The sequence below is a fragment of the Phodopus roborovskii genome, unplaced genomic scaffold (genome assembly GCF_943737965.1).
Source record: "Phodopus roborovskii unplaced genomic scaffold, PHOROB, whole genome shotgun sequence".
In the NCBI taxonomy this organism is placed as follows: domain Eukaryota; kingdom Metazoa; phylum Chordata; class Mammalia; order Rodentia; family Cricetidae; genus Phodopus; species Phodopus roborovskii.
This window is the reverse complement of record NW_026126647.1, coordinates 330,726-355,426: the sequence shown is the minus strand read 5'-3', so window position 1 is coordinate 355,426 and position 24,701 is coordinate 330,726. Positions and strand designations below refer to the sequence as shown.

The following is a 24,701-nucleotide window of genomic DNA, read 5'->3' as shown; positions in this document are numbered from 1 at the left end:
TCTGGTCGATCAGTAGCCTAAACCAGGCCATGGTCCCTGCCCCTAAACGTCGTATCCCCACCCAGGAGTTATCATGTCTCTACACTGCAATTGCCTAAGATGCCTGTGTTATGTCATAATGAGAAGTCGGTTAACCTTTTTACATACGCCCCTTGCTCCACTGTTTATTGGGGCAAATCAATACTTTTACCTTTTAAAACATATTCCATCGTTGGATTACGATGTGAGGGAATCCGTGGGCATATTGACACATCTAAAGGAAGTTTTTGTAATTTTCCTGTGAAGATGGGTTTTAAGATAGGCACATTGCCCTGAAGCTGTCAAATTTAGACCAGTATTGACACCCAAGAGTTGAAGACTATGCCAAAGCTTTGGCCTACCCTTGTTCATTTTCACTTGGGCTGCCCAAGGTAGGCCCTGGGGATGGAGAATTTAAATATCTTGGCCACCTGGGCTGAGTTGGAAAGCTACTTATTTTGAAGGAGAAACCTCTAAAAAAAAAAAAAAAAAAAATTATTCAAGCAAAGCATGGCATGTATGGGGGGGAGGGGAGGAATCACAGGGTTATTTCTTTTAAGGATAAAGATTAAACCAGCAAAACTTTTTTTTTTTTTTTTTTTTTTTTTTTTTTAAAGGACAAAGAGTTTACTCTATCCTGGAGTTGATTTCTAGCCCATTTTTGAATAAAAATCTTAAGGAAGAAGAGAGCTAGGTACTGGTTGGTTTTCTTTAATGGTAGTTTGGGAAATTGTAACCAATTTTGAAAACATAAGGATGGTGATCTTTCATAACACCAGTTTTTCTGTCTTGCACTTATGGCTTCATCAGGCTGAATAAACTGTTTAAAACTTACTTTGACATTTTTTTTGCTGTGTTTTCAAACTTGGGGATTTTCTTTAAAACCTAAAGGAATGATCTGCAGGGATGGATGCCTAATGGAATTAATTCAAGAGACACTAACACAGATCAGGCCTGAGCTGCCAGTATTGAGAATAGGTAGAGAATAGGTAGTTCCCTTTAAACACCCCATCCTGATACAGTTACAAAAGGAAAATACAAAGTGATACAAAGTGAAATAATCCGTCTGCCTGCCTCATGTACAAAAGTAACTCTGGCCGAACAGTTGGCTAATGATACCTTAAAAAATCTTGGGAGTCGCAGAAATTCCCAGTACTGGTTTGGTTTCTTTTTCTTCCCCCTTGGAACAAGGCAACTTGAAATGTTAAGTTGATTTGTAGAACAAGAGACCTTTAAGCTGAAAGTTCATAAGTCATCCAAATTGAAGCAGCCTTTTTTTTTTTTTTTTTTTTTTTTTTTTTTTATTCCAAAGTTGCTAACAGCCCAAGTACATTGGGTAGAGAGTCTTGATGAAGTTTTCTCCAGATCATTCTGCTTGGGTGGAGCAGGGAGGTGGCTAATAGGATTGATTAGTGTCTAATGTACTCTACCAGAAGTGCTGCAAGCTTTTAAATGCTGTATTAAATTGTTGAGGGAATTGTAATTTTTTTTGGTAGTCACTATAATTATAAGACATGGGAACAATAGTTTTCATTTCTTCACCTTACAACTCACCATGCCTTATTTAACTTCATTATCTCTAGGTTCTTGCCTTTTCTTGTATTCAAATCTATACTTTTGCTATAAATTGGTAGCCTTCCTCAGCATTTCTTGCTGGTTTTACACACATTTGCATAATAAAAAAAGACATAAGCAACCTTGTCCTTTAAATAGTAGGAATTACATTATTCTGGACACTGGGCTTTCTGAAGTGACTAGTTATCATTGATCCTAGCTATTATGGGCAAAGAAATCCCTGGACTCTTAGAGCAATTAACACCTGGTTTGCTAAGTGATTATTTTCTCTGCCTCTGAGATTGAGTTGGGAGAGGAGGGGATGGTCTGCAGGGTTCTCATTTCAGGCCCCATCTGTCCAGACCCCACTTCTGAGCTTAGGCAGTCATGCCATAGCTTGGAGACAGGAAACCAGACAGAGTCTGCCCTGATAAGGGAGAGTATTGTCTAAAGGAGGTAGCACTGCTCTCCCACCCCACCCCAAAGACTCTTCCTTGAAAATTAGTACAAAAAAAGAGCATTGCTCTGTAGATGATTTGGAAATCGAGATCAGAGGTGTTTTCTCTCAAAGCAAAAAGGGAATATATATGCCTCTCAACTATGTCTACACCGACCGTGGACTGTGACCCTCTTCAGTGTACAAATAAAGAAACTGTGTCCTGCGTGCCTGGGTCTGCGTGTTTGTAGTAAAGTGCTGTGGCAAAACTGGTTACTGGAGGGTTTTGAAATTCATTTCCTTGTGTTGGCAGGCTGAATACATTATCATTTCCCCAGCTAACTATCAAGGGGTGGGGGTGGGGGTAAAGATGGGACAATGACTGACAAGCAGCAAGCTCCTGGCCTTCTGTGCACTCTGTTCAACCCCTGGCCTAGCTTTTCCCCTGATTGTCCAAGAGGGAAGCCCTCCCAGGAGTGCCATCTTGAGTCCAGCTTGTCTGGGACATATTCTAGTTGCCAATCTTTGGAAGGTTTAAGGGTCAGGCAGCTAGCTGATGGTTGGGATCATGAATCAGCCCCTATCCTCAGAGCACAGCTCGGTCTGCACAGGAGGGAATGAAGAGTGTTGAGGTTCAGGCTCACTACCCTGGAGAGCAGCCTGGGTTTGTCTCCCGTGGCCTCTGCCATTCTTTCCAAGAACTGCTTTCTGTTGGCATGAAATCGCGGCCATCCACTCCGTTTATCTGTGCTTGTACTTTATACCCTGGTGCCGTCAAAGCGTTGCACTCCCAAATAGCTTGATTAGGGAGATCGATTTCCTGTTCTGCTTTCCCTCTTCAAACATGGTTCTTTTGTCTTGCCTATCTCCTTAAATGGTTCACATTTTGCATTTTAGGAGATGCTGGCTTCACTGGCCTTGGACCCACGCTAATCCCAGGCTCTTGCCTTTCATGTCTATCCTACATGAGAAGTGTAGTTTGACATCCTTACATTTGTTCATCTCCCAGGCATTTATTGAGCACCTAGTCATTAGTGCTAATCTCACGTTGTGTGCAACCATTATTCTGAGTTATGCCACAGGATGGAAGGGAGCTGCCGTGAGTGATCTAACCTGAAACGGCATTTTGAAATCTTAATTGCTGTTGGAACCTCCCCACAGCAGCACTGCTCATCGTGGACCAGTGTGTGCACCACACCCTGTGTATTGGGGAGTGACCCCAGGGTGAGGTGATTCCACCCAAAAAATGGCTCCCTCCGCCCAGGCTCTGCATAACAGAAAGCCCTGGTCTGAAAACAGGCACACTTTGGTTCTTGGCTGTGGCTCCACAAATGTGGACAAGTCACTATACCTCTTCCTCAATTTCCTCATTTCTAAAATGGGGGCAAAGACCTGACCCCGCCACCTTTGTACAGTTACTGTGAGGATTTCCGTATTTACTTGGGTAAAGCTGCCAATTTTTCTCAGCAGTTTTATGGACCAATTGCAGGTGCATTGAATAGCAAGAATAATAACCTAATTCGGGACCTGCAGAATGTCTTTGATCTTGTGTCCAGATATGCTTGGAAAGAAGGGCAGGCATCCAGCGCCAGTTAGAAGGGGTTAAAAATGTTCCTTTAAGGTTGTCACAGAGTCCCCATTTTCTTAGAAGTCACTGTCCCACTCCGGTGAGTGGTGTGCCAAATTGCCAGCCTTGAAGTCAGTGAACTGGAGTTCGAGTCCTGGCTCTCCAGCGGTTCGAACTTGTCATTGGGTTTTTAATAAATCTCATCCTTTTAAGTATTTTCATCTGTGAAATGAGAGCAGTTCCCACTCAAGGCCTGAACTGACACAGATGAGTAAGGGACAGGACATTCGTCATGAAGGCAGTGGTGACCGGCGGGACAGACACATCCTTTGTTTTTATTGGTCAACAGAAATAATCCTCCGGTTTTGAGACAGGGTCTCTGTGTAGCCCAGGCTGGGGTCTAATTTGTAACAGTCCCGTGATTCCTCTTGAGAACTGGAACTGTCTGCGTGTGCCACCACACCAGGCAGAAGGTGGTAGTGGTAAGGTCTCCGGAGACTGGATAGCTATTCCAGACTTAGGTGAGGGTCAGCAACTTCTTAAGGAAGTTTTGATCATTAACTTCCTGTTGGGCTGGGCCTTCCCCCACCCTTGGAACAAGCTTAGGAACATTTCAAGTGTGCTCCGATGACTGCGGAAGTCCTATTCAGGGCTTGGTGGCTTGTAATTAATTATTATTATCACTGGGGGGGGGAGGGGTTGCTTGTTTTGTTGTTAGCGCCTTAGGCCTAGCACAGAGAGAAACATCTTTGTTTTTTTTCCGTTCTCCCTGGGGGATTAGGGACGGAGGCTCCTAAGGTGTGGAGAGACACCTGCCAGGACCCTTTTGGCTGTGCTAGGAGACACACCCTGCTTGTCTAGGTAGGAGGCGGCCAACCTAGATGTACTAGGGTGCAGTCAGCTGGCCACATAGGGAGGGCCTTGAGCAGGTCTTTGAAGAATTAGGAGGATTTAGATAAGCCGGAAGAGGAGGGGGCATTCCACACTGTTGCCCAGCGTCAGGGCCAAAAATGAACAAAAGCCTGGGGTTGAGGAGGGGGAGGCAGGGCCACTTGGAGAGCTTGGGCTGGTTAGGAAGCTGGTGACAAGCTCAGGCAGTATTGCCCCACCCCAGCAGCCCCAGGCTGCCCTGGAGGAGGGACTGGTGACTAGGGGGCTGGGCTGCATTACTGGGTCATGGACTCTGGGAGGCCTGAGGACCTGGCCCCCATGGCAGTGGTGGAAACCTAGTGAGAAAGGGTTGGGGCAGACTTCACAGATGACCTTAGGTTTCCATGGTGAAAGACCAGAAAATAAGGCAAATGGAAGGTAGGGAGGGGCAACCTCTTAGACAAGGGACTGGAAGGAAAAGAAGAGGGTTTGGGCTGGAGCCATGTTGCCCAGCAGTGGTTGCAAGCAATGTCTGGTTTGTGTTCACTTGTGAAGGAAAGGGCAGCTTCCCCCTGTACAGTTTTGCGTCTGAAGGTGCAGTCCTGCGAGGTCGATTTCAGTGGACACTGCACCAGGACAGTTTTCTCTGGTTATTTTTAAGGTCCTAGCCATCCTTGCTCAGGCTGGAATTTCCAGGAACTGGTGCAGCCTGGGGCCAGTCAGGTCCCTCCCAGCCTTCCCACTCCCTACAGGGTGGGGCTCCATGGGTGGAGGCCCAGCGGGGTGGAGTGAGGTGGGTCTCCAGTGATAGGGCACCTACTGAGCCGGGGAGATGAGAGACCTTGTGGCCTGGAGCAGCCCTTCTGGGTTTGATTATATAACACCTCACAGAGGAGAGCTGTGAGGGCTTAGGCAAGGCCTTTGGAGCTGTGTACACAGGCAGGATTAGACATTGTGGGTATTTTTCAATTTATCTTGGGTTGCTTGCCCTTAAAATTAAAACACAGAATTGCCAGGGAGCGTAAAGGAGGAAAGCAGTGAAACCCAAGTACTAGGCAGGTGCCCTTGCTTTGGGTCTCCCCTGTTGGGAGGGGCTGGTGTGGAAAGGTGGAAGGGACTCTGTTTTCTTGTCACCTTTGCACCTGTCCTCATCTACATGTAAAGTCAATTGCTTCACCCTCTTTCCGAAGTACAGGGTGTGGGCAGACTCTTATCTGAAGCCATGTCCTGTTTGGACAAGTTGGACTCGCCCTGGCAACTCTCCATGGGGTGGAGCAGATGGGTGGAGGCAGAAAGTAAAATTGGGTGGCCTGTTCACGGAGGAGAAGAGGAGGAGGAGGGCGGATTGTTTGCTCTCTGGATCATTATATTCCATCTGCAGCGAAATAATCCACTTCTCTCCCTTTTACAAAACACGGTAATGTAAACATAATTTACGAGAGGCAAAGATTTGGAACTATTCTTTCAAATCAACAGAAGACTGAGGTGGGTGAAAAGATTTGGGTGGTGTGAAAACTGGACACCCTTTCAGGTAGGTACCAGCACTAGCTCTCTCTCTCGCTCTCTCGCTCTCTCTCTCTCTCTCTCTCTCTCTCTCTCTCTCTCTCTCTCTCTCAAGCTAGCCTCCGACTTAGGTGTCTGCCCCTGTGTTTCTGGCCAGGCCATTGCATAGTACTCCCCATCCTTCTCACTGGGAGTGCTCAGAGTTTGCTAAAGAAAGGAAGATCACCTCTTGGGGCCGCGCTTGTCCTGGCCAAGATACACAGAGAGCTCAGATAGATTTTTACCCCAAGATTCTTTGGAGAGAGGGTGGAAACCACTGACATACTTCCTCATTTGAAAATTCAAAACACTTGGGAGTGAAAAGGGCACTTGCTGTTATTGCCTGTCGGGTTGTCTAATGGTGCTGTTCGCTGCACACCTGGCTGAGGTTCCCTTTGAGGGAAGAAGGTGATTGGGAGGCACCTTAGGGTCAGGCTGGGTGGGAAGATAATCACGCAGGGATCCTATGAGGACCTGGGGGTGGGGGGAGAGTGTCTGGCAAACCTTCCTTTGTCAAACTCAGCAAACTGAGACGTCTTGGGGCTTTCTTTCCCCTAACCCCAATCATTCCCTCTCTTAGGAAGTGGTGAGCCTAGACATAGCACCACGAGCTGTATCATTTCTAGAAGTCACCTAAATGACTCGACAGGCTTTTAATATGTAATTCTGCAGTTTTGTATGTTAACAGAAATCTGACCCTGGATCCCATTTGACCCTTCGAGTCAAAAACTAGAAGGGGTGGGGGATGGGATTCGGAGGGGGACATCACATAAAATTCAGTTTCATAGGCCCTGTCGTGAAAAATGATCCAGTTGCTCCAATTATGGAAAGTTGTTTGGGCAAAAGTGATTTTCCTGTATTGCTTTTTAAAGCATGAGTTTTAAAAACTTAGTTTTTAAAGAAGTAGGTTTTGCTGTTTTATCCTGCCATTGATTGCTTAATTCAGATTGAGAGTGTTTGCAAAACAGAACATGTAAATGTGTGTTTGATTGGAAAAACAGAAAGAAAGGATGAAAGAAAGAAAGACAACCACATTTGAGACTCATTGTCTCTTCGATACCCACATAAAGTGGTTTAATAGGATTCCTCAGCTTGGTAAAAACCCACAAGGTTTTAAAGACCCTGAGGCAGGCAGATGCCTATCTTCTGCCTGTGTCTTAAGGCTCCAATGCCTGTTTTAGTCTGCCACCTACTGGTTGTATTTAAAATTGCTGCCAGTATGGTAAAAGATGGTTTTTTGAAACAGGGTTTCTCAGTAGCCATGGAGTGGATCTAGGCCTGGAACTCACTCTGTAGACCAGACTGGCTTGGAACTCACAGAGATCCACCTGCCTCTGCATTCCAAGTGCTGGGATCAAAGGCGAGCGCCACCAGACTATATATACACATACATACATATACATACACACACAAGTTTGGTGGCTTCAGGATCCATTTTTTAAAATTTCATGAGGTGTGGTGATACACATCTCTCATTCCAGCACTTGGGAGACAGGCAGGTGTAGAGCTCTGAATTCTAAGCCAGCCTGGTTTACTAGTGAGCTCTAGGCTATGTAGTGAGACCCTGTCTCAGGTAGAGGGGGGAAAAAAGACCTTTTACAAAAGACAGATAAATAACTGCAGAGCACAGCCCTGTTTAAAGACCCTGCTTCTTACAGGTTGTGGCTTACATTTTAGTTATATGGAAGGCACTTTAGTCATTTAAATATTAACTTGAATTCGAGTATGAAGGGTTGACCTGGGTGCTAGGCAAGCATTCTGCACCCCGTCTTCCCAGGTTCTTTCAGTGAGGTGATCAGTACAGAGAAGCTGCTGCTGCTATTTTGAACAGGCAGCCCTATGTGTTCAATGCACATGGCTTTCTTTCTGTCCTGTCGTCTATTGTCTTTCCCCTTTGTATTTTTAAACTGGAAGTAACAAACTTAAACATCATCACACAGGTACGTGAAGCCAGCCTTTGCTCCCAGCTCTTATGAACCGATACTGGCCTTGAGCTTGTGGCATCCTCATGCCTCATACTTCATCCCAAGAGCTGAGATCTAGGTATATACCATTACACATGGCTCCCCCTAGAAGACCTTGTTAACAGATGCAGGTTCCAAACATTTATCCTGCTTTATCTATTGCTCCAGGGTTTGAAACCCACAAATCTAGTCTTGTGTGTATGTCCAAAAGGTGTTGAGGTAAGTGATTTAGAGGGAAAGGATAATAAAACTTGAGAAGGAGGAGCATTGTCTGTATCCTGCTTGTGAGAAGTATTGCCTCGGGGCTAAAAGTCTGAGGCCTCAGAGCCAGGTCTCTTTCCTTCTATACCTGGGAATGTGGGTGGCAAGATAACCATCTTGTGGAGTAGCATGAATTCCATTTAAAGGGCTGAGGTGTTGGTGGGGAACTCTCAGCGGAAGCAGAGGTGTCAACTAGCTTTGGTCCCTAACAATACCAAGAGATGCTCTACCTTCTCTAAGATGTGGGCTTGGACAGGTCTTAGAGCCCAGCCTCTCTCTCTCTCTCTCTCTCTCTCTCTCTCTCTCTCTCTCTCTCTCTCTCTCTCTCTCTCTGTGTGTGTGTGTGTGGGGGGGTATGTCTCAAGATCCAAGTAGACTTTTCTCAAGGAGAGAAATGTAAACGTTAGCTCAAAGTAAATGGTTTACCAAAATGGAAGCAAAGACTTCTCCTTTAGAAACTTTGTCTTAAAAATTAAACCGTGTGGGAATCAAGTACAGAGGGTGTCAATGCTATCTGTAATGGGGAGCATTTGGAAACTAAAGGTCCTTCCTTTGTGTATACATGGAGGTCAGAGGGCAACGTGCTCCTCTGTGTGGGCTCTGGGTGAGACCTGTGGTCATCAGGCCTAGCACAGACATGTTTGCCCGCCAAGCTATCTCATTGGCCCTTGTGTCTAATGAGAGGTAACAAATTAAAGCAACCTTCTCATGAAGCAGCATGGTGAGTGTGATGCTTTGAATCTATACCATTATAACAAAGGGGTGTTTTCAATGAAGCATTAAGTGGCCATAAAGGTACTTGAATTCAGGGTTTAGAGGGTTAACATAGGTGTCACTGATGGCTGCTTCTCGGTTTCTTTCTCCCTGTTTTTTTTCCTATGATGAGCATAGGGGTGGGATGGATCTTCTGCTGAGCTGCCTAGTAATGCCGAGCAAGGTTCCTGCCAGAAGAGGCTGTATATATACTGTTCAGAAATGCCAGGGCCTGTATAGTTGAATAAGAAATACCGCTTCATTTAGTCCTGCCTATGAGGCCTGGTTTTAATTATATGGACGGTTATCTTTCATAGTAGGTAAGGGAATGAAGATGGGAAGGGGCAAAGGGGGTGTTTTAGATTTCTTAGTTTTTATGTGACCTCAGTATTAAGACTAGGCATGTTGTTTTATTTTCCAGGCCAAACATCAGAACACCCTAGAAGGCTTAACTAAAAGAATGCTCATGTTTGACCCAGTCCCTGTCAAGCAGGAGGCCATGGACCCTGTCTCTGTGGTGAGTTTCCCGAGACTGAACAGCTTTAACTGATAACATTATGTGTTGTGTTGTTTACTAAAGTGCTCCTTGTTTGACAGGCATTTGGCAGGTGGCACTTGTCAGAGTCCCCAGTAATATACAAGGTGTCACTATCCATCCTTAGGACCCACTCCCCACACCTCTAGATAGGGTCAACCACAGGCCGATAGTACGTTCACAAATGCATGTGTAAAATACATCGAAAATAACGTAATTTTAAAAGAGTAAAAGAAAAAAAGCATTGAAAGAAGCCATATGGGGCTGTGGCTCTGTGAGGGATGGTTGAGAAGGAGCCAGCCAGAGAAGGGCCTTGGCAATGACACCAGAATCTTACTACATTTGGAATAGTCTGTGGATGACTGGGAATTACACCCATGTAGTTTTGTAAGCCGTAGTGCTAAACTGTCCCCTCTTGTGAACCAGGCCACAGTGCTGCTAGGCCACCAGGGGACTAAGACTCAGTCTAGGTGTTTAGGTCCAGTCCTAGTGCCGTGGAGATGAGACAAGGCAGTGCCGACTTTCAGAGCAGGAGCAGTTTAAACATGAGAGGATGTGGTTTAGTGGATACTGACTAACAAACAAGGCAACGCTCCCCATCTGTCTTGCTCTTTACTTCCATGGGATTGGAAAATATTCACAAGGGGAAAATATCTTGGCCTGGATGTGTATCTGAAGGCTGGGAATGACACGCTTGCAAAATTAGATCATCCGTGTGTACTGGCTGTGGAAGTTCCTGCCAGAGATGGCTTATACAAGACATGGGGTCACTCTGAGGCTCCATGGAACACAGTTACCATGGATATTAAAGCTAGTGATGTATTACAGTTGTCTGCAGTGAAAGGGGAAGTGAGAGCATCTTTGAGAAGATAGCACTTACATTCCAGCAGAGTGGATAAATGATGCAGTTATCACATGCCCAAATGGAATAATTGAACAGTAGGAATCACTTTCATCAAAGGAACAGACTTTTCTTCTGAAGCTTTGCTGTTCCTTTCTCTGGGTTATTGCAATGATCATCTTTCAGGAAAAGGACAGTTAAGAGATAGTGAAGTGTTTATAAATGGTACATGGTCATCATGGGTACACTTGACTGGTGTACATCCACAGTTCTTAATCAAGCATGAAAATATGGCTCAGGAGCCCAACTGTAACTAACTGGTGAAGATCCACATTACCAAATTGCTCTGAGATAACTAAGTCCAAGGAAAATGCAACTTAATTGTCAGTGGAAGGGGATACAGTGAATTTTCTTTTATGTGTTACAATGTTGTAATTTGTATCAGTTTGCTTTCTACTGTTGAGATAAACCCTGTGACCAAAAGCAACATGGGGAGCAAAGGGTTTATTTAAGCATACCACTCCAAGCCACACTCCATCACTGAGGAAAAATCAGGGCAGGAAGCAGAGACCTTGGAGGAGTATTGCCTTGACCTACTCAAGAGCTACCTTTCTGATATAACCGAGTACTGCTTGCCCAGGGATGGTACCTCCCGTAGTGGGCTGGGCCCTCTCTCATCAATCATTAAGTCAAGAACATGTCCCACAGGCCTGCCTGCAGGCCAGTCTGCTGGAGACATTTTTCCCAGTTGAAGTCCTTCTTGCCAGGTGCCCTGGTCTTTTGTCAGGTCAACAAAACAAAACAAACAAACAAACAAACAAAAAAAAAACAAAAAAAAAAAAAAAAAAAAAAAAAAACAGTAACAAAGTACACTTGTAAAGTTGAATGTGTACAAGCATTTTTGTAATTAATGATGCTTTACCGGACCAAGATTAATTTCATTCTGTCTCCAAAAGTTTATTTTAGTCCTTACAGTGAGTGAGGTGTACGCAGAGCTTCAGTCTGCTCTTGGGTCGGTTTCATCTCCCCTGCCTTCATAGGAAGAGGTGGAGAATCAAAAATCATGCCCTTTGTGAGGCTGCTTTTGTTTCCATTGATTCAAGATAGCCTTGCTATGTATCCCATACTGGCCTTAACTCCTGGCAGTCCTGCCTCAGTTTCCTGAGTGTTAGGATTGTAGGCATGCCCCATTGTGCCTTGCCTGTATTACAAAGATATTTTTATCCCGTACACTGGTATTTTAGTGCATGTAGTGTCTGAGGAGGCCAGAAGAGGACATTGGGTGCCTTGGAACTGCACTTGAAGACAGTTGTTATTAGCTGCCATGTGGGTGCCAGGAATAAAACCCTAGTCTTCTGTGAGTGTTGGGAACCACCAAGACACCTCTCTAGCCTCCAGAAATGTTTAAGTCCTAACACACACACACAAAAATCACTACGTTGTGTCTATGTCTGATGTTACTTCCCACCACCATCTTTCTTTTTTAAAGAAAATCCTGGCCAGAGCCATCTTGTTATATTTGTCATAGAGAAAGCGAGGAAACAGTATTCTTCTTTTCTACTGAACTATAAACCCTGTTAATAGTTACAGTCTCTGCACACGATGGAAAGGCCTTCTGAAAAAAGGCTGAAACTGGACGTTCCAACTCAGGCAGTCAGAAAGAAAACAAATTGAAGAAAGAACAAAATTTAAAAATAGTTTTAATCTTTTTAAATTCCCTTTGAGGTTCTCCTTTTCTTTTCTGTGACTCTGGTCACCCAGATGATCCCTTGTTCTGTGAGAGTACTTACAACCAGTAATTTCCCGAGCTCTGTCCCATCAGCAACCCGTGCTGGTTTTCCTGGGCCAGGTGGACAGAAAGCCTTTTCTGTTTGCCTCAGAACATTTGCTGAGCCCAGAGCAAGTGTTTATGAACATGCCACGCCTCCTGCCTCCCTGTCCCAGAGCCCCACCTGTGGTCTGAGGACTCCTGCATAGCCCTGTCACAGATGCTCCTTGTTTCATCAACAGTAGACTTCCTGATCCTGTCACTTGTCCCACCCACTTAAGCTGTTGCTAAAAAAACACAAAACTGGAATGGAAATTCTCACTGTATAGAGTAATAGTTAAGACCCCTGGCAGAGTGTCCAAGCCTCTGACTACGTATGGGCATTATCCCGAGCCTCAGCAGGAGTGAAGGCCTGCAGAGAGCTGATTAATTCATCCGAGACATTAAGGCAGGGAGTGCTGATGAAGCTCTTCCTCACATTCCAGTGACAAGCAGTAGTCAGCAACCACATACATGCAGCAGGGAACGAACATGGGCCTGGGGTGCAGATGGTAGACCCTTGTCTGTGTCTGGCCTTTGGATGGCTGTGCTGCAGAAGGACGGGGTAGGGAGGACACTGGGTTTCCATTCATGCCTGTCAGTGGCCAGAGAAGAATTTTCTGTTCTTCCAACGCGACCTTACTGTGTGTTTGGAGCCTGTTGAACCACACAGGAGGCATCTAGATCAGAAGGCAAGTGGCTTAGTGATGTTTACATCCCAAGCCACAATTAATGTGTATCAGTTTTTACACTGTGCATGCCAGATGGGTGTCAGCCACCGCAGTAAGCTGTGTGCTCCACCCAAGTAAAGTAAACCTGTAGAGAAGGTTCTGGAACTTGCCAGTGAGCCCTTTTGAAGGACCACATTTCTTTGCCCTTTTGTGAGTCATTTGAATTGGAAATAGTGGAAATAGTTAATTATGTACTCAGAGTTAAGTGTCTGGCCAAAAGTGCCTCCCTGTACTTAGGATCCTGGCGCTTTAAAGTAGACTTGCAGGCAGTACAAAGGACAGGGAGATTCATTTGTGTTGTGTATAAAAATGCAAAGAGTGTATTAAACTCAACCTGATGTGTGGTTTATTCTTCTTTGACAACTTTTCAAACCCTGAGGATGTTATTAAATTGGCAAATCCCCCAGGTTCGACCTGAATTCCCACGTGTCTTAAATTCATGCCACGGATAGAAAATCCACAGGGATGAAAGTATGTCCTCATTCTGTTCCCCGTTCAGCTGCCAGGGACTGCGGGCCTTAAAATCTAGGTCACTGGGAGGTCTCGGGGAAGAACAGGGCTGAAAATCAGGGAGAAACACATGGCTAACCCCCATTTCATGAAAATTTGCCTCCCACCAGAACTGTGTCCTTTGGAAAATTAAATAAAGCCTATGAAACTTCTTAATTACTGAGATCCTTGTGCATGATGTCTAATTTTTTTAAGGGAGCCTTTTGACAACACCTATTTTTAACTAAATTTAAGTATGCTTAAGATTTATGTTGCTGTATAATTTTCTTGTTTTATGCTTGGGTGTGGCCAGTTCTAAAGGAAGCCAGATAAAGACCAGTGATTAAAGTCTCATAGCCTGGTCCCCTGTTTTGGAGTGGTGCTTTATAATAAGGGCAAACAATTACAGTTCATAGACAGGCAGCAGGTCGTATAGTTTTCCTGTCTTTGGCATCAGTGTTGACTCGTAAAGAATGCCATAAGTCTTTGGTAATGCAGATCGCTTTAGAATGCAGCCAGGTAGGTACCAGCCTACACACTGAATGTGAAAATTGTAGTGTTCAGTTTTACTTGACCACCCCCCCCCCCGCCCTTTAATCTCTAGCTAAACCATCCCCCATAGTATTGGGGGGGGCTCACAAATCTCCATCTAAAGTATGTTTATTTACACTTTTCCTCTCTTTTCTCATTTGTGATAGTCCTACCCATCGAATTACATAGAATCGATGAAGCCCAACAAATATGGAGTCATTTACTCCACACCGATACCTGACAAGTTCTTCCAGACTCCAGAAGGCCTTACTCATGGGATACAGATGGAGCCAGTGGACCTCACTGTGAACAAGCGGGGCTCACCACCCTCGGCTGGCAGCTCTCCCTCCTCTCTCAAGTTTTCATCGCACCGGAGAGCATCCCCTGTTCTGAGCATGCCGCCCTCCAGCCCGCCCATTAAGAAATACTCGCCCCCTTCTCCTGGCATGCAACCCTTCAGTGTACCACTGTCCATGCCTCCGGTGATGGCAGCTGCACTGTCCAGACATGGAATCCGGAGCCCTGGCATCCTCCCTGTCATCCAGCCCGTCGTGGTGCAACCTGTCCCTTTTATGTACACCAGCCACCTCCAGCAGCCACTCATGGTGTCCTTGTCAGAAGACATGGACAGTTCAAACAGTAGCATGCAAGGTAAATTCTGCTGTGCCTCTACACCTGGGCACCTGCTTATTAGTAGACTGAGTCTCCTTCCACCGCCTGCCCCAATCCACTCCCCAGGAGTCTGGTGACTCTAGGCAGAGCTATTACATCTTCCAAAGGACTGTCTGGTCTGCCCCTTGGCAGTCCTCTCTGTTTTTGTTTTGAAGTGTTGATATTGGGAGAGTAATAATAATTAGTTACTTTTGCAGTATATTCCGTACTTTGATTTACTGAGTGCCAACATAGGTCTGGGCACAAAAGGGACTTTAAATACTTTCTGATCATGCTGTTAATGGCTCTTAAAATATAATGGCCCTTGCTAGAGGAGAAATATGCATATATAAGTGTAGTAGCTAAAAGCTGGGCAGTGAGATTTATAAGGTGTAATCCATACATTGTTTGTAGAATGATTTTTCTCTTTTTATTTTTTTAGTACCTGTAATTGAATCATACGAGAAGCCCATATTACAGAAAAAAATTAAAATAGAACCTGGAATTGAACCACAGAGGACAGACTATTACCCTGAAGAAATGTCACCCCCTTTAATGAACTCAGTGTCCCCCCCGCAAGCATTGTTGCAAGAGTAAGTATACTTAGGTGTACCTGGTGTGTTAGTAGTGCCATGAACCTGGGGACCTGGAATGGAATTGCAAACATGTGATGAGCTGTGGATGACCAGGGACACCCTGTGTTGTGTGGTGTCACTGGGCGGTACCTCAGTAACAGTGGGCAAGACAGTCTCCAAGAGCAACACAGACCACATCTACAGCAGTTCTGTCAACTTCAACGAATGGGTCCCCCAAGGTGGCCACGGGAATCTTTTTCCCCTTGTTTCCGTCCATCTGGGATACACATGTATAGTGTTCTCATGAAGACTGGATTTGGATTTGGTGTTCATCAGCTTGAATCCCAAAGTTTTCACGTGTCAAACAGAACCTGACCCCCTCACCACTGCTGTCATTTCAAATGTAGTTTAGTGTGCCTAGCATTAAAAATGGCCTTTATTAAAATCTCAAGGCCAACAACAATGTTGGGCCCACAAGGTTCGTGTACAGCTCCGAGAAGCTCAGCCCTGAAGGAAATCTTTGTGTTGCGTCTTTAGTCATAGTTTCCCATGGAGCCTCTCCTCACACAGAACTGCAATCCAGTAGGAAGGATGTCTGCCTTGACCAGTGTCTGAGCATGTCATGTCCTGGAGCAGGACCATACTGTACATGGTTAAGTCACAGCATTCATGAAGATGACCTTTGATCCTGGTGCCGTGCTCCAGCATGTGTGGGACCATCGGCTCAGTTGTCCTCACTCCCCAAACGCTCTGTTTTGTGTTTTTTTTTTTTTTTTTTTTTTTTATTGTAATTGCCCTCGGACTCTCCATCCTATAGTGTTTCTGCATTGGGTCCAGGGGTCGGCCTCAGCCACAGCCACCGTCCCTTCAGGGTCCCGCCCACCACCCTTCTCCCACACCACATTTTCTCTGGCTTCAGTAAATGCTTTGCCCACCTTTCCTGTCTTCCCTTCCCCCTTTTCCCCTCTGGTCACAAACTCAACAGAGCATGAGTTTTCTAGCTTTACATCAGCTGTTTCTGATGATGTCACATCCTGCAGTCACACCCATCTTTGGATTGTGTGGCTTTCATAGTGGCCACCACACTGAGCTCTCCATCCCTAACCGATGGAGAAGAATCCTCTCCAGTTGTAGCATCAGGCAAACGGGGTATCTTAGAAGCCTCATTTTTCACAGTTGTGTAGAGCTTTCCCATAAAAGTCCAGTTGTGAGTTTTTGTCCTTTTTTTAAAGATGGGGTCTCAAGTGTGTAACCCAGGCTGAACTCATTCATGGCCCACCTGCCTTGGCCTTCTGAGAGTGCCAGGGTTGCAGGCATGTCATCATGACCATCTGACCTGAAACATTTTTAAAAAAAAAAAAAAAATTAATTGTGGCACAGGGACAACTGGTCAACCTCCAGTCACCACACGACGGGTGTGTGGTGTGTGTGTGTGATAGATATATGTCCTAGTGTTTAAGTGAGCTCTTACATTCAGAGCAAGTGGTGGGCCAGGACACTACAACACTCCCACAGTCTCATTCAGCCCAGGGCACCTGCTTTGTGCTGCTGTTTCTCTCTGGGTAGTCTCCCTGCCATCTTATCTGAAGCAGAGGACCGCTCTAAAGTATCAAGTCACAAACTAAAAGGCAATACATGGCCAGGCAGTGGTGGCTCACATCTGTAATCCCAGCCGAAGGCAAGCAGATTTGAGTTTATGGCCAAGTGTGGTCTACAAAGTGAGTTCCAGGACATCCAGAGCTGAGATTAATCGTGCCTCGAAAAACCAAAAGAAACAAGTGATGCATGGCAGAAGAGTATTTGAAAACAGTCTCCTATTCTCTGGTTACTGCTTAACAGGAAGGAAATACTTTTTCTGGATAGGTGTGGGAGCACATGCCTGTGATCCCAGCATTTGGTAGGAAGAGGCAGGAGGATCAGGCATTTAAGCCAGCCTGGGGAACATGAGACTTTATCTCAAAATATACATGTATATTTTTTTTTCTTTCCTGTTTCAAGAAGTATTCCTTTAGTGATCTCACTGCTAGATGCTTTTAAATGCTTTCATTTAATGCTGACCTAATCCTCAGAAAAGAAAAGAAAAAAGAAAAACGTGTAGATTAGCCACAACAGAGCATGCACTGTTGGTGGTTCTGTCACAGGTGGGATTAATGTTTTGGAGTGGGCTCAGTAGCAGCCCACGTAGGACACATTAGCCAGGAAAGACTCACTTGAAGCCAGGTGTCTAGAAGGCAGAAGAGAGACCCATTTGCTCGATCTAGGATTACAGCGATAGGGTCATTCTGAATGCACTCGGAGGTATGTCACGTGTCATTCTGTGTGTTTGCCTTTTCGGAGCTGCATTTAGAACAGAAGGCTCTGAGGGGTGGGCATGGGAACGCAGACTTGAAGCAGATTTCTGGTACATGGTATCTATCATATGGTCGTGTGATCCCAGGTGATCTGTAATGAGTGGAAAGGCCAGAGAGTATGAACTTCCTAAGACCCTCTCAGCCAGTGCCGTCACCCCGTCACCTTTCGCAATAGACACGAGCTTGATATCCCTTAGAGTGGGTTTGACACACCTGGAAAACTCCGTGTGAAATTGGAGAACTGATGTACAAAGGGGAAGGGGGACTTGTGGCCTCTGGCACAAACGCTGTCCTGTGCTGCTCTGAGTGTTTGCTGACCGTATTTTCCCACAGCGCTCACGAGCAGCAGCCTTTTCCATTGGAGCATTAACACCCTCCTTTCACAGGAAATTGGGGTACAGAGATGTCTAAAGCCACTTGGCATGGGCTCTCCCTGTATCCCAGGCACAAAGGACACACTTCACCACCGAGTCTTCCCTAATGCTTTCCCAGAGTAAAAAAAGATAACTTGCGTTTTTACGAGTCTTCCCTAATGCTTTCCCAGAGTAAAAAAGATAACTTGCGTTTTTTACTGAAGGATTTTAAGTTCAACAAGGAAAACTCAAATAAATCCTGTCTTATTATCTGTCTCTCCTCTGCTCCCAGGCATCAGGGTTGGTCTTATAGTACCAACAGAAGTAAGGAAGCCATGTAAGAGGAACCCGCCTTTTTATTACTTACTAGTCTCCACTTAACACATCTCAGGCCTTGCCCCCCAAAAGTATGTTGAAATATTTTGAGCCTCAAAAATACTGTAGGCTCTTTATTTATTTATTTATTTTTTACTCGCTCCCCCACACAGAAACCATCCGCGAATCATTTAGAACTTTTTAGGACCCAGAGATGCAGTGTCTCCTCCCAGAGGCCAACTGCATATGCTTGCTTCAGTCAAGTAACTGCCCAGGAGAAAGTGGAATGGGCAGGTTAGTTGGCAGGCAACTGTTAGGAAAACCACATGGTTTTCCATCTTCCTCTGCTCTCTTCTGGCATGGAAATGCTTCCCAGTCCTGGTGAGCAGGTGTAGCTTAAGGACTCTTTGGACAAGTGTGAGAGCTGTTGAGGTATGGAGGACCTGAGGTGTTCGCATTTCACTAATGCAGGAACTGCCATGGCATTGAAACATTGTGCTTAAGACAGCTTTTGAAACTTACACACAGAGTCAGCAGCAATGTAAAAAGACATTAAGCGAAAGAAAGGCTAGGATGTGGCTCTTTCAAGTGGTGTGTTTTCCTAAGAAGCAGGGATTTGACTATTTTACATTTTTTCCTTCAAGAAATGAAAAGCCGGCAGGCAGCCTGTGGGAAAGCCAGTGCAGGGCTGAGAAGGGACACAGTCACACAAGCAGCTGCAGAGAGCCTCTCCCCACATGGGACGCCTCCTTCGAGCATAGCACCTAACCTTCTTGCTCTCATTACTTATCTCCATGTCTGTCTCCCCCTAGAGTGTGAGCTCCTCGAGGGCAGGAACCCTGTTTTTATTCATCTTTGTGTCCCGGTGCCAAGCACAGTGCCTGGCTTATGGTAGGTGCTCGCTACATGTTTGTTGAATGAATATAGCAGTGCTTTTTGGGTTGAACAGCTAATTCTTTTTTTTTTAATTATTATTATTAGTTTTTATTTGTTGGGGGGTTTGTTTGTTTTTGCCCAATGTTGTAAGTGCTTTTTGGTTTCTAATAGACTGAAGGAAACAGTTCACTCAGTGTTTTGCATTTACCCTTGACTTGGTAGGAACCACCCTTCAGTCATAGTGCAGCCTGGGAAGAGGCCTCTACCTGTGGAGTCCCCGGATACCCAAAGGAAGCGGAGGATACACAGATGTGACTATGACGGATGCAACAAAGTCTACACTAAGAGCTCGCACTTGAAAGCACACAGAAGAACGCATACAGGTAGGAGAAGCAGCATTATTCTTCCTGGCCCTGGGGGAGGGTAGGTGTGTATAGTTAAAAGTCAGCAGATCTGACCTTCAGAGCGTGGGAGAGTTTGGCTGCCCCAATCTGAAAACCTGACATTCCAAATGCTCTGAGACTATAAATAAGACTTTTACTTTATTATTATTATTACTATTACTGTTGTCCCTTTATGTGGTTTGGCTGGGCTCGGACCCATCAGTAGACAGTACAGCCTAACAGTGATTCACTGTGTGACCTTTGTGTGGAGCTCAGAATGTAGTTGTTTTTCTGAGTCTGCCAGGTCATTCAGAGAGAGGAATCTGGGATTTAGTCAGAAAAACAGCAGTGGTTTTCAGTGAATCAGGGGGAGGAGGAAGAAGAGGGTGAGAGGCAGAGTAAGCTGTATAAAGGGTGGCTCCCAAATAGCCATGACAGGTCATAGCATAAACCATCTGCTAGGTGTGTAGCTTCACACCTTCCTGTCTAAAATTATCGAGCCTTTGGCTTCAGATGTAGGTATGTATGGGCTGAGTAGCAAAATACAGCCCAGAAATCCCAACACTTAATGCCAAGGATTCTAGAAACAAGAGTCACTAAAAACAGGAACTAATTTGTTACCTGCTATATGTAGACTGGGTGACCATTGCTCTATATGTGGCCATACAACGTTTTCCTAACTCTGAGCATTGACGTGATTGCCACAGAAGAGAACATCTGCTACTAAGAAAGACTCACACAGTGTTTTGGATTTTAGAGCAGTGGTTCTCAACCTTCCTAATGCTGTGACCCTTGAATATAGTTCATCATGTGGTGACCCCTTCCCCCAACCATGAAGTTATTTCGTTGCTACTTTATAACTGTAATTTCAGTACTGCTATGAGTCATAATGTAAATATCTGTTTACTGAGAGTCTTAGGTGGCCCCTGGAAGGGTCGAGAGCCACAGTTGAGCACCACTGTTTTAGAGTGTTCTGAATTTTTTATTAGAGGTGGCTTTAATATAGTAAGACCACCAGTAAGCACTGTTTCTCTGTGAGGGTCTTCATACTGGCTGTCACTAGCATTTTCCCACAAGGGCCTTCTTTTCCTCACCTGTGAGTGACAGCCTACAGGAAGGGATATAGAAGGCAGAGGAAACTTAACCGTTACAGTACACTGTCAGGGACCACATAAGAAAATGGGCTGAAGTATTTTGGTCAATAGGAACTTTATATTTTTAGAAAATTAGGGGAAAGCATAAGAAAAATTCACAAGCTTTCGGTGGAATTATGAAGTGCATGGTACCATGTATCATTTGATCTCCCCAGAGTTTAAGGCTTGGAGGCCTAGACATGTAGAATCTTGCTCCATGTTGGTTCCCCGGAATGGCTTTTCCTGCCTTAAGAACTCTTTAGAACCCCCCCCCCCATTCTTTTCCTCTGCTTTTATGTAGAATCTTTGTTTCATGCTTTTCCTATAGTGACTATATTATGGAGAGTTGCGTGTATGACTTTATCTCGAAAGTTGTATTTGCCAAGGGTGTTAGTTCAAAAATCTTAGCTTCTCTTTTTAACAGCAACAAAAAACAATTCAGTTAAACTCCTTTCCCTTCCTTGCAGGAGAAAAGCCCTACAAATGCACTTGGGAAGGCTGCACATGGAAATTTGCTCGGTCTGATGAACTAACAAGACATTTCCGAAAACATACTGGAATCAAGCCTTTCCAATGTCCGGACTGTGACCGAAGCTTCTCTCGCTCTGATCATCTTGCCCTACATAGGAAACGCCACATGCTAGTCTGAAAGCCTGTCTCCACCTCTGTTGACGCCCCCTCTTCCTGGCGCTCTGTCTCTTACAGTATGTGTCTCTGTTCCTCTCCTCCTGCCCATTATCTAACTCATTTTTACATGTACATTTTAATTTTGATTCAGCTGGTCTGAATCTCTGAATTTATGTCATTGAAGACTTCCATATGGTCAGTAGTTGATTCTTTAACCCTCCCTTTCCTTACCACGGGTCAGACCTAAAGAATGTGAACATTTTTTTTTTTTCGGGGATGCTAAGCAAACCCTCCTTACAGATGCATTTAATGTAATAAGAACAAGGGAACATATAAACTAACAATCAATTTGTTGGTTTCTCCATGTGTTTCTCAAAAGAATGTCAGAGTAAATACATCAGAAATACAGTATCCAGCCTGCTAGTCTTCGCTAGGGAGACCTTCATACCTCTGCCACATTTTGTGTTTGACAACAAAAAGAATTCGGTTCCTTTCACCAGTTAGCAAGATCCACAGAGATGTCAAGCTGGTCCTGTCCCCTCTGCCATTGCCCTTCCCACTTGCTTGTTGGCCTGGATTCCCAACTCCGCTAAGTCAATTCCTTTGTCCTCTGGTACCTGAAGCTCACATGGATGCTTTGACACCCTGGGAGCTGAGCTTCTGCTGGAGGTGAGCCTTATGCTCCCATAGTTGGGGGGTGTGAAGCAGAAGACCCTGCAAGTGGAGGAATGTCAGCAATTCCCGGATAGGACTGTCTGGGCCTTTATCATTAGCTGTGCAGTGCATCTGTTAAATGCCCATCCCCAGACCTAACTCAACTAAGCAGACTCTTGCTGCAAAGCTGGATACCCATAGGGTTATTGGTGCCTCTGCCTCCATCCCTGCAGGATCCTTCATCGTGGATCATGAAGCATTGAGATTAAGGAATCCACAGAAATATTTGCCCAGTAATATATAATTTAAAACTTTTGAGACAGTATCAGATGATCTCTCCCCACCCCCAACCAACTAAGAGTGTTTTTGCAAACAGGAAAACATTGAGTGGTACTTATATTCCAATTAGTCATACAGCTTTCATATGGAGCTTTTTTGTGTGAGTTGTATGGTGCCAAACCAGCTGTCATTTGTGTCCGTGACACATAGCATACATGAGCATCCACTATGCTTGAGGGAAGTAATTGAGTTAAGACCTGAGTGACACTATTTGTAAATATACCTAGTGTAAAGCACATAGATCTTTATTTTGGTGACAGATTTTTGGAAAATAGAAAAAAAAAAACCACAATTCAGGGATTTATATATGTAGCTTGAAGATTCCCACAAGTTTCTGCCAGAGCTAGCAGTTTCCTGTCGCTACTATGTATCCTGTGAGGACAAACTAAAAAACAATGACTCGTGTTGATGTTGAAGATAAGTAACACCATTATTTGGGGGGGGGGGCACTTTTATTTTGTTTTTCAAAAGCAGGCTTTTGAACACCATAGTCCAAATGTCAACAATTCACAAGTAGAAATGCCATTGGTTAAAAATTTGAAGAAAATGGGCACAATGGTCAGATGGTTGCATGTGACCAACAACCCTTTCATCCCCACAAGGGATGGAGGAGAAGAGAGGAGAGATTCCTGGAAATTCGTCCCAGCCACAACTCAGGATCCAACACCACTGGGAGGAAAATGCTACTTGATTGTCCTTGAACGACAATGAATAAGTGATGCTGGTGACCTGCACACGAGCAGGGAGCTCTCTCTTTGATGGCACTATGTTGGGAGTTGCAGGGACTGCATGCAGGAGGTCCTGCTTAGCCCTGTGAACCAGCTGAAGGGAAAATGGGTGAAAACTGTAAAGAAATGTTATCTTAGCACTTGGGTTACTTTTCATTCCTTTTTAGAGCTGAAAAAAAAATTGTTCAGGTTATTAAAGCATGCTAATTAGAGTCTTGCTTTGCTCTTTTGTTTGCAACCTTGGCACGAATTGAGGAGTGAAATGTCTCTTGGAAAAGCAGGGTCTCTATTGTGGATATTGAGTTGTGCTCATGCCAACACCATCATGTCCGGAAGTGGTTCTTTGGCAGCACACCGGAAGTTTCAGTTTATATGTCCCAACCCAATGAGAAGGGGGAAGGATGCAAGGAAGGACAGAATTAGCTTTGCGCGGAAGTACAGTTAATAGCTGCGTGACACATTTAAATTGTTTTCAAAAGTCTATTATGTTACTCTTTAGCTTGCTTGGATCATGTTAACAGTTCCATTACATCCATTTTAACTCTGAAAAAAGGTAACCCAGAGAATCTGTTCTCTATTTCCATGCTGGTCTCATATACTTTGTTCATTGGCCCTTACCAAATTTTCTTTATGTGTATACGTATTTGTATTTTACTATGATAGTTGGGAAATCTAGTCTTAGTCTTTTAGCTGTTTTTGTGGAAGATACACAATAAGATGCCCTGGAAATGCGATTTTTTGATGACGTGGCTATGTGACTTGTCAGTGGCGGTTCAATTGCAGTATTTTAAATTGGTGAGAATGGGCTGTAAACATGAAGTCAGCACCATGTAAATTACTGCTAAAGTATCATCGTGGGGAAGTTAAAATTAAATCAGAATCTTGTGTTTTACAGTTTTCCAGTAGGAGTGTACATCATTAAATGGGCATTTAGTAGTCTAAAGTCACTTGGTTTGGATACTGCAGCATAGCTTTGTTTAACTAAGGAGATGTTAAATATGCAGATGTTTCCAGAGCCTTGGAACAGAACTACAGGGGAATGATGTATGTATATGTATTTTGTATTAAACACCCACCTGCACTATCAGTATTGCACTAATGTGGAATTTGAGAGACTTGCTGATACTGTAATCTGCGCATCACTCTTTAGATTGTTATAAAGACAATCTCAGAGATCAGAGGTTTTTAAAGTAATTTGGTTTGAAAGTAGAATTGTCTTGAAGGAATTGCTAACATACATGAAGTCACTTGAGTTTTCTTTATTCTCTTCTTGGTCAAGGTTAACAGTTTCTAAATGATTGCAAATTCACTTAAGTAATGCATTTACGAAGCCATTTTACATGCATTAAATGAGGGCTACAACGTGTTTTACAAATACTAGCACTTTTTATTTTCCTGTTATGTACTTAGTGTTAGAGGGTCAGAATAACCTTTCTGCTTAGCATCTCTTAAACCCTACCTGCAAGCATAGCAGGATTGTTGCATTTACAGTACTTTAATACTTGTATAAACTATGCAGAAATTTTTAATAAAGTGTAATATATTTTATAAGCTAATAAGACTGAATGGGTAAAGGTTTTTAGCATGCATTAGTATACTTGCAAATACTGAAACATTTTGGTAATCTTTCTTACTAAAGATGTGAATGTTTAAATGTACCTTCTCTGTTTCTACCCTGTAGTCCAATGGGAATTCAGTAATGACATTTTGTCATGTCAAACTGTGAACATAAAATTTGTACTGTACAGTCCTCATATACTATATACAGTATGCAATATATGTATTATATACTTGTTAATAAAACCATCCGAATATTA

The 24,701-nt window shown here is 44.2% G+C and overlaps 1 protein-coding gene across 3 annotated transcripts in view; it reads left to right on the top strand.

The window, feature by feature from the left end:
- Positions 1-24,701, top strand: part of Klf3 (KLF transcription factor 3) — a 27,327-nt gene extending 2,626 nt beyond the window's left edge. Inside the window, exons 2-7 of one of the 3 annotated variants that reach the window (XM_051174024.1) lie at positions 4,357-4,436; positions 9,387-9,482; positions 14,067-14,550; positions 14,993-15,143; positions 19,243-19,403; positions 21,004-24,701. In XM_051174024.1, the coding sequence (XP_051029981.1) occupies positions 9,426-9,482; positions 14,067-14,550; positions 14,993-15,143; positions 19,243-19,403; positions 21,004-21,185 (1,035 nt within the window). In that variant the 5' untranslated portion in view covers positions 4,357-4,436; positions 9,387-9,425 and the 3' untranslated portion in view covers positions 21,186-24,701. Of the gene's footprint in view, positions 1-4,356; positions 4,437-5,898; positions 5,977-9,386; positions 9,483-14,066; positions 14,551-14,992; positions 15,144-19,242; positions 19,404-21,003 lie in introns of those variants that run through there. The other 2 variants (XM_051174025.1, XM_051174023.1) reach the window with 2 other exon arrangements.